General features: G+C 36.0%; 1 protein-coding gene and 1 long non-coding RNA gene across 3 annotated transcripts; both read left to right on the top strand.

Annotated features, from left to right (window-relative positions):
- Window positions 1-3,544: 3,544 nt before the first annotated feature.
- Window positions 3,545-4,569, top strand: LOC140938784 (uncharacterized). The gene is made up of 3 exons (XR_012165565.1): window positions 3,545-3,641; window positions 3,749-3,954; window positions 4,399-4,569. It is a non-coding gene; the product is annotated as an uncharacterized lncRNA (long non-coding RNA).
- Window positions 4,570-5,110: 541 nt separating this feature from the next.
- LOC140937682 (paired box protein Pax-7-like) lies at window positions 5,111-11,356 on the top strand. Of its 2 annotated transcripts, none has more exons than XM_073387244.1 (4): window positions 5,111-5,267; window positions 7,966-8,568; window positions 9,133-9,341; window positions 9,890-11,356. In XM_073387244.1, the coding sequence occupies exons 1-4, from the start codon at window positions 5,258-5,260 to the stop codon at window positions 10,088-10,090; spliced, it is 1,023 nt and encodes a 340-aa protein (XP_073243345.1). In that variant the 5' UTR covers window positions 5,111-5,257; the 3' UTR covers window positions 10,091-11,356. The 2 variants fall into 2 exon arrangements, with proteins under 2 accessions (XP_073243345.1, XP_073243343.1); XM_073387242.1 differs by lacking the exon at window positions 5,111-5,267 and adding an exon at window positions 7,281-7,478.
- Window positions 11,357-13,075: the final 1,719 nt, after the last annotated feature.

The raw sequence follows: 13,075 nt of genomic DNA, 5'->3' as shown, positions 1-13,075 counted from the left end.
TTTAAAAAAAAAAGACAAAATGTAACAATTTTGGCTTTAACATAACAAATAACAAAATCATCTAAAAAACAAAAACCACTCTATTCGACTGAAAGAAATAAACTATACTTTACGTTCTCATTTAAAGAAAAAGTTCTTGGTCCGCTAAGGTAAACAGAAAACAATTAGGTTTTTTATGACAAAACTGAATTATATTTTTTTGTAATAAAGAACTTCATTATGTAAACAATATTGACATAAAATCAACGCTTTAATGACTCACAAAACTTTATTACATTGTACAAGTTAATAACCGCATCCAATATAATTTTTGTCGTTTTGGTTGTTAAATCTTTTAATTTCACATTTGATTAAGAAACACATGGTTTTTTTTTTCATTTATAATTATGGCACCATGTAGCCTTAATTCTTTTGGTTTGATTTGTTCCCCGTAAAACAAATGGATGTTTTAGTAAGGTTGTTGTATAAGAAAAGACTACGAATAAAGGTAAGGAATATACTTTTCATTATTTACAAGAAATAATTTAGCATTTTATAATTTTAGGTATTCAAACCCGGAGAATACGGGGAAAAGTGGCTGCAATTATTTTTGACTGGTTAACTAAACGTTTTCGTTGTTTTTCTATTGTTCAGTTTTTCTGCGAGGCAGGCCGCGCACGTTCCTATACAGTGGCCGGCGTATACAATAGCAAGGTGCTTGTATTGTTTAGCTAGAGGTGTCTGTATAAGACAGAGTAAACCAGCACACGCGGCCGTAAAAGATACAAGCTAGTGTAACGTCCAAATCACCATTCATTAGCTATCACAGAACTCTACAGAGACCCGACAGAGAGCACAAGCAATTACTACGGTTGCCGCCCAAGACATGAACGGTTTCCACGCACCAGGTAATTACTCCTTTAATAGCCGACGGTTAGATTGTATTACTTTTAAGTGAGCCTAAGAGTCTTTATAGTATTAAGCTTATTAAGTTGTAGGTTCATAAATTATCACTTGTTCTTTATTCGGCAATGTTCTTAGGTGCCTCATTTGGTCATTTAAAAGGATAAAATTGATTTTCAAACATAGCCTTTTAAGTGATTTTGCGCAAATTAGAGTGAAGCGTTTTTCCGTCATTAGTCTAAGAATGATTTGACAAGACGTGACACTCAACCCTTCATGTGCACTGGTCATAACTCAAAAATTACACTCACTTCACGGTAAACGAGAAACGGTTGACTTATATGACAACATTATTACGGACTAACAAAACGTTTATTAGAAAACAAAAAAATAGCAGTAAAAGTTACGCCTTAAGCAAAATATTGTAATAAAATCTGCTTTTTTATTAAAGATTTACCAAACTCAGCTTCCCACAGAAAGAATATTGTTTCTAACACATATGGTATCTTGTTTGCAACTGAAATGAACTTTTAACTACCGTATAATACTTCACTACAAAAAAAAAAACATGTTTACAACGTCTAAGTTAAAACATTCGGGTACCTGATAGCAAACATTTAGTTTCTTCTTAAAGACACACCTTTGTCGGTTTGTTGTTTTAGGGTCTGTATACCACGACGTAATAATCTTTACCATTCATCTAACAATCGCAAAAGGAGTGTTAGTTCATATCAGATACACTGGGTGCGAAAAACTTAACAAAATGACAAATGTCTTTCACGCAGGTGACGGCAGACTTAACCAGCTTGGAGGCATGTACGTTAGTGGAAAGCCGCTTCCCGTTGAATTGCGGTCTCAAATTATAAGCCTTTCTTGCCTTGGAGTTCGTCAATGTGATATCAGCCGGCAGTTGAAAGTCACACATGGATGCGTTAGCAAACTCTTGTCTAAGTACCAGGAAACTGGAAATGTGGATCCCTCACAACACGCGGGACGCCCAAGAGTCATAACTGCAGAGATAGAAAGAAAAATCGATGAGTACCGAAAGAAGGACCCAGGCGCATTTTGTTGGGAGCTCAGACAGCATCTTTTACGGGACAACGTTTGCGCTGTAGAAGATGTCCCTTCACTAAGTTCCATTAGTCGCTTGGTTAAGAATAAAATTATCCACGAGGGGAGTGAGCACAGTCAATCAGGTTCCAAAGAGTACATCAAGAATGGAAACTCGCGTCAGTCTTTAACGCCATTTTCCATTGCAAGCATTTTAGATATGAACAATGATGATAAAAAAGATTCTACAAAACAGCAGTGCACAAGAAACCTACTGCTCTCTTCAGGTAATTTATCTCTCTTTCTGCAGGGGGACTGGGGGGTGAGTGTTAATATCTGCCAAGTAAAGCTGATGGTCCTCACTAGGCAGGATTATTGATGCCACATTAAAAAAAAATTGATATTAATTGGGAAAAGCTACAAGGTTTCAATTCAATCGTTTGTGGTTCCTGGTGAAACTGAATAAAAAAGGCTTTGGATCTAAGAACTGATTTCAATCCCTCTCGGACCAATGGTATATTTTCTTTCTCTGAATAATTCTTGTTACCTTGACATAGTGAGAACATTCGGAAAAGTTTCAACGCAATTAAAAATTATGGAGGGTAATTGTACTACATACTCTGGTTCAGCATTGGGGCAAATGGTGCCAGGAAATAAATAGCTGAACTAGACGGCCATGCATAGGACATGCTATTTCAAAGAACTCACGAGGAGAAATATGGTCTATGAACTTATATAAGTATTAATAAGGAAAAAAATACTTTCACAACATTAATTTATAAAAAACATAGGAACATGACCTAAGTAGGTGAACGGCTGGAGCTCATGGAGCTCCCACCCCTATAACAGTTTTTTCGCTTGCTTAGATCATTCTTCCTTCGCATATGAAGAAACCGCAAAGGGAGGAATTCTTACTTAATTATAATTCTAGCTAAAAAGAAGCATGCTCAATATACATCATTATAAAGAGCCCTAATTGTCAACGTTGGGTTCTCAGAGCTATTGGCAAGGGTACGAATTACTTGGTTTTGGAAGTTTCTAGTTAATTCATTTTTTTTTCTGGAATGCCGGCCTTAGCAACTGATACTAAGTCAAGTCACTGAGACTAAAAGAATGCTGCCTTTGTAGTAATATTTGTAATTATATTAAATGCATGTTTGCATGGACTAATATGACTTGACTTTACAGTGCTCATGCTAATGATAAGTAATCCATATAGATAAACTGGATCTAATTGTGCACTTGATCAATATTTCCAGTCATTAGAAATGACAAGGTGGTGAAGAGGATAGCGATATCGAACACAGATCTTATCAATTTTGTTCTCAATGTATCATTTACTCTTAATGATGGTGGTAGCGTCTAATTGTTTACTATGGGATTAGCTACAACCATGCGCTCTTTTCACATATGGTGCAAATGCATGATTGTCCAACCAGTAGTTCATAGATAGTAAGAATAACAAAACCTTATGATATTCTTAAAAGTTTACAAACTAGTTATTTCTTGAACGAGCTAGGTCAGTATTAACTTTCATTAAAACCTTGGCCCTTGGCTCGATATCAACTCCTGGGAAAACGACGAAAGATAATTCCCTTGTAAGCTTTACAGACATTAACAAACCTAGTAAATATAATAGACACAAACTGTTCATTTAGTGACAACAGTGGAGTTCGACTGACCAGCTCACTAATACAATTATCAGTAAGGTGAATTTCGTAAAGTTTTTGCTGGGTAAAAATTTGCTTTCTTTTGAACCTTGGTATGATATATATACCTAAGTGATATGATACAGCAATTTTCTTGCCTCATTTAGTTGACGTAAGAAGTCCACCATCGTTGGAAAGAAGACCACACGTAAAAGAGAATAGTCAGTCTCGTCCTCAGAGAAGAGAGCGAACTAGATTTAACCACATTCAGAGTGTTGAACTGGAAAGGGAGTTTCACAAAAATCCATACCCTGGAATTCAGCGCAGAGTTGAACTGGCCAGTAAATTAGCAATTGATGAGTCTAGAATTCAGGTTAGAGCAATTCTTATGCAAATGTTCATGGGTCTTATTTAATATTTATTTGGCTCAGTTATGCATAGTATGAATGAGGCGGAGATGATTAGTGCTGGCGAACTCCTATACAAGACATTCTACTCTGCAGAGGATGTTTGAAAAACTCTGACGTTAACCTACGAGAGACTAAGCATTATTTCAAGGAAGATAACTGGGCCAGTTAAGTAAATGGGTGTGGAGTCCTACGCCATTTTGAATTTTTTTCTGCCCTGACAACTCCACATCGCTTACTGTGATCGAAGTTTAGACTGTGTAAAGCACAGACTAGAGGAACGTTTATCCATGCCAAACTAAATTTTGTCTTAGTAATCGGCCAATAGAATTTTATCAACGACTTTGTCGGCCACTTGCGTTCACTTTAAGTAGTGTGTTTTAATAAAAATTCTTATCATGGCTTTGTAGGTTTGGTTTGCTAATCGAAGAGCAAAGGGGAGACGGGCTGTTAGCAAAGGAAGACCTGCTGATGTATTCAACAATTTAATCGCCGACAGAATCTGCATTTGTTCACGTGACCCCAATCCTTCGATTTCTTCAAGGTTTCCATTTCTCAGCCATTCAGTCCAAAGAAGTGAGAATGCACGTCACCGTCATAGACAGCTCTACGATGACTGAAAACTTATGTATGGTCAAATATACAGTCAAACAAGTCTATAACAAACGTGACTGAAACTGGCGGAACTCTCCTAGAACAACCTGGAATGGGATATCCTCCAGTAGTTAAGCAGGCTTATTCAACGATAAACTATTCTCTTTTAGACTTTGATTCTACTTATGAGTGTCCCTCTGATTCTACTTGTGTTTTTCCCCATTAGATTCTTATTAAAGGGGTCGAACCGGAAAATATTGTGGCCAGAATTTGACAGAATTATGCCCGTCATTTTAATACATAGAGTAATTTGAAAAACACTGATATGCTTCTGAGCTTCTGAGCTTCCGAGCTTCTGAGTCATTATATTCTGATCCCTTTATGAACATCAATAAATCAAATGACACTAATACATGTTGCCAAATAGGGTACCTTGCGGTTAGTCTGGACTGGGTTGAGCCACTTATTTTGATCAGGAGCCCATTAATGGGCTTCTGCGTTGGCAGAATACCGACAACAGTTTCTTTCTAGAAATCGGTATAGACTTTGAATCAGTGAATGTCGAGCAAGCTCAAATGGAATCAGAACACTAAACAAATACTGCCCTAGGTGTAAAAGGAGAGATAGAAAGAAATAAGAGAATATTTCCTTTCAGTATACAGCTATCAAGCATTCATGTATTACGGTAAGGCAACTAAAGTTATTGAACAGGGTCCTTAACAGTAGGGCTATTGAATAAGGAGACTGACGAAAGAATGAACTAAAAGCAAATCCTAACTGACATAAAACTGAGCTATTCCATCCTCGAAAAATGTTCATATACTCTTCTTAACTTGTGCAAAAACACGACTATTCTGCATAAGTCCTTAGAACCGAATTAAAATATATATATAAATTATCAGAGTAAGGACAAAATGATTAAAGTACACTAATCTTGCATAACCCAATTTATTTGAAAGTGCGTTTTGAATAACGTCTCTTTTAATTTGCACCTCGATCAGTGTAGCCACACTAATGTTATCCTGTAGCCGTGTTATAGCAAACCGCCAATACTCAAGGTTGTTGTGTAGAAATGAATATACGAATGAAACTGTTTTCTGGGTGAATCAAGAGTGAAGAACACAATAGTTTCTAGAAAACCATAACCCTCCGGTTTTGACTTTATCCCAAACAAAATTCGTCTGAAGCTTTTCTTTTGAACCTCCATGCCTGATGACGCGCTAAGCAAACTAACACTTTTCATCAGTTACGAACGTTTTTTTCCGTATTATCCAAATAATTCCTACATTGAAACCTGCGGTTAACTGGTTTTTGGTTTTTCCGAGAAGCTAATAATTCGACGACATTCGGGTACAAATTTATAAAGCCTCTTTTCACTCACTATCAAATTTCTTAATTTCTAAGTTTTTTTGAAGTAAAAATATTTCCCACAGGCAGTCACTTGTAATATTGGCATCTCGTTATTTATAGGTCTAGATAATTGCTGGATAACAGCCAATGTACTTTAAAGATGATGATATTCTTACATCGCGAGATAAGGCGTAGTAAGAAATTTTCCAAAGATAAATTAAGATCTACCTACCTTTTTGAGTACCAAAATAAAACTGCAGCAAAATGTTGTCTTGAAGCCAGCATAGTGCGATATCAACTGTAGTTCATGCTAAGTAAAAGTCCTCTTGCTTTAGACGTATAAAATTTTCAGTCAACCACCTCATGTACGCTGCAGAGAATTTACTGGATTTCGCTAGGGTTAGTTTTTGTCAAAACAGACCATTTTAACCTAGCTTGTGCGTCACCTGTAAACAGATTATTCGACATAAACTTCAATGATTTATTAAAAGGAATCTTTTCTATTGTGACTGAAAACATTCTTGAATTTTCTCAAGTAGTTTCGCGTGGATGGTTCTAACGGAGCGCTACATCACTGAAGTGAATCAACATTCCTAGAGTTTTCTTCTGAGAAAAAACAGCCTGCCAATTAAAGTTCACAATTTCGACAATTTCAACATGTCTTTCCACTGGATATCTTAGTTTGAAAAAATAAATCGTTGCTTTTTAAATTGCCAACAACAAAAAGGATGTATCTCTTTAGTAACAGTTTAGCCACGGTGTACCATTAGGTTACATTTGTTGCCTACTTAACTTATAAATCTTAAAGAAGCGACATACTTAATATTCTATTTCTTTCACTTCACTCAGTGTATGCCGAAATCAACTATGGCCTTCTAAAGCAGTTCAAGTTAAAATAAGTTCTTTCTGAAAAAGAAATTGTTAAAGTTAACAAATGAACCTTGCAAAAGGGCGTTTTCTTTGCCAAAGGAGCGAAAATTCTCATCAATTAAAGCAGAAATTTAAAAAAATATTTTTATTTTAAGTCCGACCGATTTTGCCACGTAACCTACGAGTTCCGCCGTTTGATTTTGTGCCATCAATATGTTTTCACGCTAAGAAAAAGAATGTGTTACTTCGGGCCTTAAAAACAAAGACTTCGAAACTGTTACCACAACAAATAACACAACAAATATCGACTATCGACTAATAAGGCAAATTGGCAACTATTTTTTTGATCGGCAATTTGCTAGTGACGTGAAAGCGCGTCATAAGAATATTAAGTACCTATTTATCCAAAAATCCGATAAGGTCCAGTACACCTTAGACAATAAACATTCCACGAGTTATAGATTCGATCAGCTGACAGGTGAACATAATTACATTTCAAACGCTTCGCCTTTGTTTACGTTAGCGATGCATTCTTCATAACCCACTTATTCGATGGTGAACGGTCATTTATTAACAAATATCGTTGGAGAACACATCAGGCAACTTCCTCCAACGAACAGCTTTGCATACCACAGAGGAAAATTCAGTTCAATTATGGATGCTTTGCTTTTTCCAGGTATATTTTCAAGCGTGTTGAACTTCTCTGCAGTTATGCAGTATTGAGTATTGCTGTGAAGGAAAATTGTTTTGGCTTAGTTCAACGGCAAATTTTTTCCATAAATTCACTTGATCATAACAGTCCCGCGGTGAGATTTGTAGAAGAGGTTCCTTTGTTTTTTGACTTCAAGATTTGTTGTTTGTCACAGCAAAATGTTTCAATTCTCATTTTTAACAAGTCATCAACTACACAGACAACAGTATCGAAATATTATTAAATTAAATTTATCGTAATTCTCATTAACTTTAACAGTCAAGAGTGCAATTTTACTGAGCTTAAGAAGTTTTATTGCACCGATAACAAGTACCGAGTAATTTCTTAAAAGGGAAATGCTGCTTTTGCTTAAATTTAATACAAATACTTGATGGCTCAAAATCAAATACAGCAATTTGCCATTGCCCACAATTTTTTATATATGTATATATATATATTTTTCTTTTTTTAGGTCAAGAGCGAGTAAACCAGCTTGGCGGAGTGTTTGTAAATGGCAAACCTTTGCCTAAAGCTCTGCGCATCCGAATTATTCAACTGGCACGACTAGGAGTAAGAGCAAGTGATATCAGTCGGCAGCTACGCATTTCTCATGGATGTGTCAGCAAGATTCTTAACAAATTCTACGAAACAGGCTCAATTGAACCTGGCGCCATACCCTCTTCAAAAAACCGGGAAATTACACCAGAAATAGCCAAGAGAATCGAGGCATTTATACAAGAACAGCCAGACATGTTCTCGTGGGAGGTTCGTGACCGTTTACTCTTAGAAGGGGTATGCGCGAAAGCAAGTTTACCATCCATGGAAGCCATAAGCCAGCTGTTGAAAAGTAGAAATAAAATTCCTGAACGTGGACCAACTACGAGGGGATTGAAGCGCAGCTCGTCTACTTCAGAATCCGAAGAAGAACAAGAGATCACTAAGATTCCAAAATTTGACGCTCCTTTCTCTATCTCTAGCATTCTAAATTTGGCGGCAAAACGAGATGAGGGGAAAATGTGTAAACAAGAAAGAGATGTAGACGAGTATGAAGAGGAAAGTCAAGAAGATGAACGAGGTACTTCAGTTTAATGTGTATCAACACCTGCTTTATTTTTATCAAATTTTTCGGATACTGTTTATGGTCCGAAGCCTTTTCTTTCGAGTGGTACTCATTAGAAAAGTGAGTATGATATTGCTGTTTTAAGTTATAATAATAAAAAAAACTAAAAATTTCTAGTCATCATGGTCAAAAACCGCTCCATAAACGATAACGCCACAGTTTGAAGGGGTTTGTAATTTCAAAGGCGCTTTCTTAGTTGCAGTATTGATTCATGTTTGATTAGCAGAGTCATTTCCTAAAAACCGCTAAATGATACTGTTCTTTCATATAATGTACTATGAATTTAGGCCAAAACAACTGGAGCATATCTACGGTTGCACGTGCCATAGGGAGTCACTAACCAATACAACCTGACTAAAATAGTATCAGCATACGATTATAAAATACCTTGTAAAGGAAGTCGTCAAATATATCTCTCCTCGCCTTAAACCGTGTGGCTCTACAGAACGATTTCAGACCGTCAGTGACAATATAAACGCTGTTGTTTACTAACATTCAATTCTTCATTTTTTCTTCTAGAATTGGCATCCAGAGAAAAACAAGAATTTTTCTCGGGAAGATGCAACCAAGAGATGTTTTTCAATCGCAAACCCCGACGTGGTCGAACTAAGTTCTCTTTGAATCAGGTGGATGAGCTGGAAAAAGCTTTTGCCAAGACTCATTACCCGGATGTATACACCCGAGAGGAACTGGCACAAAGACTAGACCTATCTGAGGCAAGAGTTCAGGTAAATAAAAAAGTATTTTAAAAAATTGAGGTAAACAAACATTAAGGCGCTTTAAAACCGAACATTTAAAAGTGAGCGTCGTGCCCTTTCATAAGAAAATTCTAGATAAAAACAAACTGAACGGTAATATGCATTTCTCATACCATATCGCCTGAACACTTAAGCGAAAACATCATTAAACAAACTAACAAAGAACTCTTCTAAATAAATTGAAAGTTTTTATGAGTTAAACCGCTTAATTAGAGCCAAGAAGTCTGTCTCAGTGGATACTTATATCCTTTTTAATAGAAATCATCGCTTTTAAAACGATATATTGCTGGAGAAACTAAGAAGAGGTTCCTCTATAAACAGTACCAAATGAACAGTTGAGGCCGTGTACGGAATGAATGAACTCCGAAGAAAGTTCAAACAGTGAAAAAATCGTACCGTGAAAAGGCTATTCAGTTAAGTGCTTTTAATAAGTTAAACATTGTTTTAAGTCAGCATATGCATCAAGTCCAGTCTAGGAATCCATATAACACTGTTGGTTCGTTTTGCTCATTCTTTAGGTATGGTTTTCAAACAGAAGAGCTCGTCTTCGAAAAGAAGAATATTACACGGAAACAAGTCAATCAAGAGATATATCCAAGACAGTTGCAGTCAGTCCGCACGGTTATGGAGCGGCACTGACCACAGCTGGCTCTCCTGTTACAAGCTTTACTCGTATATTTTTTCCCAACGGAGCTACATATCTCATGCCATATTACTAGCTTCGACAGCTAAACAAAGAGAGTTATTATAACTTTTATATAGTATATTTCTTGCACTGAGTGGCAAGTCTTTAGATTTCTATACTGCATCAAATGCGGATCATGAAAAAATTACTTCTTACACTAGTATCAATAGTTTAACTCTCGATTGTGAGTAAGTAAAGAACACTACTACAGCAAATGTAAGGTTAAAATTAGTAATCCTTAAAAAATCAACTTCTTGAAACAAAACAGCTATAAATATATAACTGAAGAAGTCTACAAGGTTGACTAAAAGCACTTTTGGTTCCTTTTATTCTGCAGAGAACTTTGAGTAGTTTTTTACTGCTTTAATTTTCTAACAAAAACTTATCGCGGGCACGCAAATGCAAGCGTTGTGTAGTTTGCCGTTAGTTTTTCAAAATCACCTTACCTTTCGTGAAGTGTTATCTTGAAAAGCAAAAGGGGATAGATTCGAGAAACCCCAGCGGAAATTTTTAAACGAAGTCTGACTTGAACCAGTAAGTCAAACTGAAGACAATCAGTCAGACCTAAAGATTTTTTTATAACTGTGTTGTTTCAAGAAGACATTTCTCCATTTGTAGTAAATGTCTTATTGAGACTGTTTCACATTAAAACATGTAGATACCCTTATTGGCCAAACCAAAAGTGTGAAAAGTGCCTGAAAAGCACGTTTATTTCAACAACACAAACTTACGATTGAATAATTGTCCCAAGATGTTCTTTGGGCAGCTTGTCGGGTTTGGTTTGGTTGATGTTTCCTTCACAAACGATCATTTTTTTTCGGATATATAATGATGAAATTCTCTCGTCTTCTTGAAGAGGGGTGTAATGTAGACAGTGATATTTGATCACATGATCGAGCCACCGCTGAATAATTCAGCACTGAGTTTTCATTAGTTTATAGCTATTATTTACAAAATCACATTGATTTAGATCAAAAGAGTTTGTCTTCAAGCGAACTAGATCCGAAACTAGAGAAAAAAAATGTACGTAAAAAATATATTTTGAAGCCGAAAATTATTATATATTAACAACAGTCTGGCAATATTTGTCAGCTGAGAGTGCGTTATATTTAACTCAGCTTACGACTAAATTTAAATTAGCTCATTCATGACTCATATTAATTTTTGTATAGTGGTTTACATGCTTTGCGAGGCTGGCAAAAACAGGCAAAGGCACGTACAAGCCTTACTGATAACAAATACGAAAATCAGCTTTTTATACGATGATAAATGGAATAAAAGGTAAACGAAAATTTGCAAAGTTTTGTCTATATTGATGTCAAATTGAGGTGAAATTTACCTTCTGTTTTGTAAGAAGTAGATTTCAACTGACAAGTGAGAATGCTCCCAATGGAAACTTTTTAGACTGTCATTTATGTTTTTGTAATGCTGGGTTGTCTGTGTTCGCTGAGTGCGTTTCTGTATTGATAAAAAAAAAACTCAGTAATTTTATCAACGTTTTTTCCATCTCCATGTAAGTATACGGTATGAAATCATCTAGCCTCGTAAGCTATTTTAAAACAGTAGTCGAAAAAGTGGGATAATTGTAATATATTTAGTGATGATTGGTTTCTCAGTATTAAAAAATAGTTACCCAGCCACCAAATATCTCTTTAGACGCCGGTTTGCCGATTCGATTAAAGAACAAGCACTATACTTCCTCGGCAAGGGCAGTCGACGCCGGCAGAATTGAATATCCAAGTGATTTATAGATAGTAATCTGTGTTAGAAGAGATAAAAGCAACATAACAGGAACATAAAATTGATAAACGAATAATTTTATCGCGGTTATTAATTGGAAGATGAAAAATGGATACTAGATAACAGCATCGCTTACTTATGTACAGTGACCTTACTTAAGCCTTGAAATAGATCATGTAGATCATTGTCTTATACTCCGTGCCGGAGTTCTAGCTATTTAACGCACAAGTAGTACCGCCCGTCAGACCCTGTAAGTCCAATCTCTTTGCTTGTTTTTTGGCAAGTCTTGCCCTAAAAATGCTCTCTAGTTTTTTTGAATGTATTTTAATGCAACAGTGAAATTACAATTTTGATATGTTAGATGGGCCACTTGTAACATCGCATTTTGTTTGGCACAACAAAATTTTCACGCGGCATTAAAAGGACCGCCGAATCCGTTTTAGCTTAGTTTTAATATACATGATGCCCGCAAGATTTCGCTAGCGACTGTGCGCATTAGTAATTTCAGCTCCCAAACATCCCACCAGAATTTTTCTCTCAGAAATCATCGGTATGTGTTTTTCCTGTTATTTTCCCATTCGTGACCGTGCAATTTTTATTTTGTATGATTCAAACTTGTTACTCAGCAGTAGCATTTGCGTCACTGCTTTGTCAATGTCCGTTTATGCCTTATTTCCATGCAAAATAAAGATTTTTTCAAACAATGATTACCATTGTTTGAAACAATAAAAAAAGTACAATGATTCTGTGGAAAAGTTAATTTATTGTCCACGGTTGAGTGTGTTAATGTCTTGAATAAGATGTTTAAATCAATAGTTAAGACGTGCAGGTGATCATTAACAAACTTCCATACTCTAAAGACTAAAAATTACAACAGTCGTTAAGTTAATGCCTCTCGCAAAGAATGTTTGTAGAGAATTTGGCTTCAACATCACACTCTCAGTTACAGAATCTTTGCTGAAAATGTTTCAGTGCAAAAGGGTTGAAAGCCAATGAAACGCGATTACGTAACACGTCCAATGATCATAGACGCGAGAGAACCAATAATTGAAGCAAAAATCAACGCTCGGTACTTTTTTTTCTGTGGATAGTTTGATGGTAGTTAAGATACAAAATAGCCGTTTACTACCGTTAGAAGTTTCTTTGTCTCAAAAAGGAAAGCCTTGTCGAGCGTGAAATCAATCAAGTGATTCTATTTACAAGTTAGGCTCAAGGTGAACAAAACATGACCGCAGTTTAAACAAGATATCTAACAGTGGAAACTTACAGAGTTAAGCAT

The sequence above is a fragment of the Porites lutea genome, chromosome 5, assembly GCF_958299795.1.
Source record: "Porites lutea chromosome 5, jaPorLute2.1, whole genome shotgun sequence".
Classification (NCBI taxonomy): domain Eukaryota; kingdom Metazoa; phylum Cnidaria; class Anthozoa; order Scleractinia; family Poritidae; genus Porites; species Porites lutea.
Note: the sequence above shows the minus strand (reverse complement) of the source record. Positions and strands in the feature narration are given on the sequence as shown.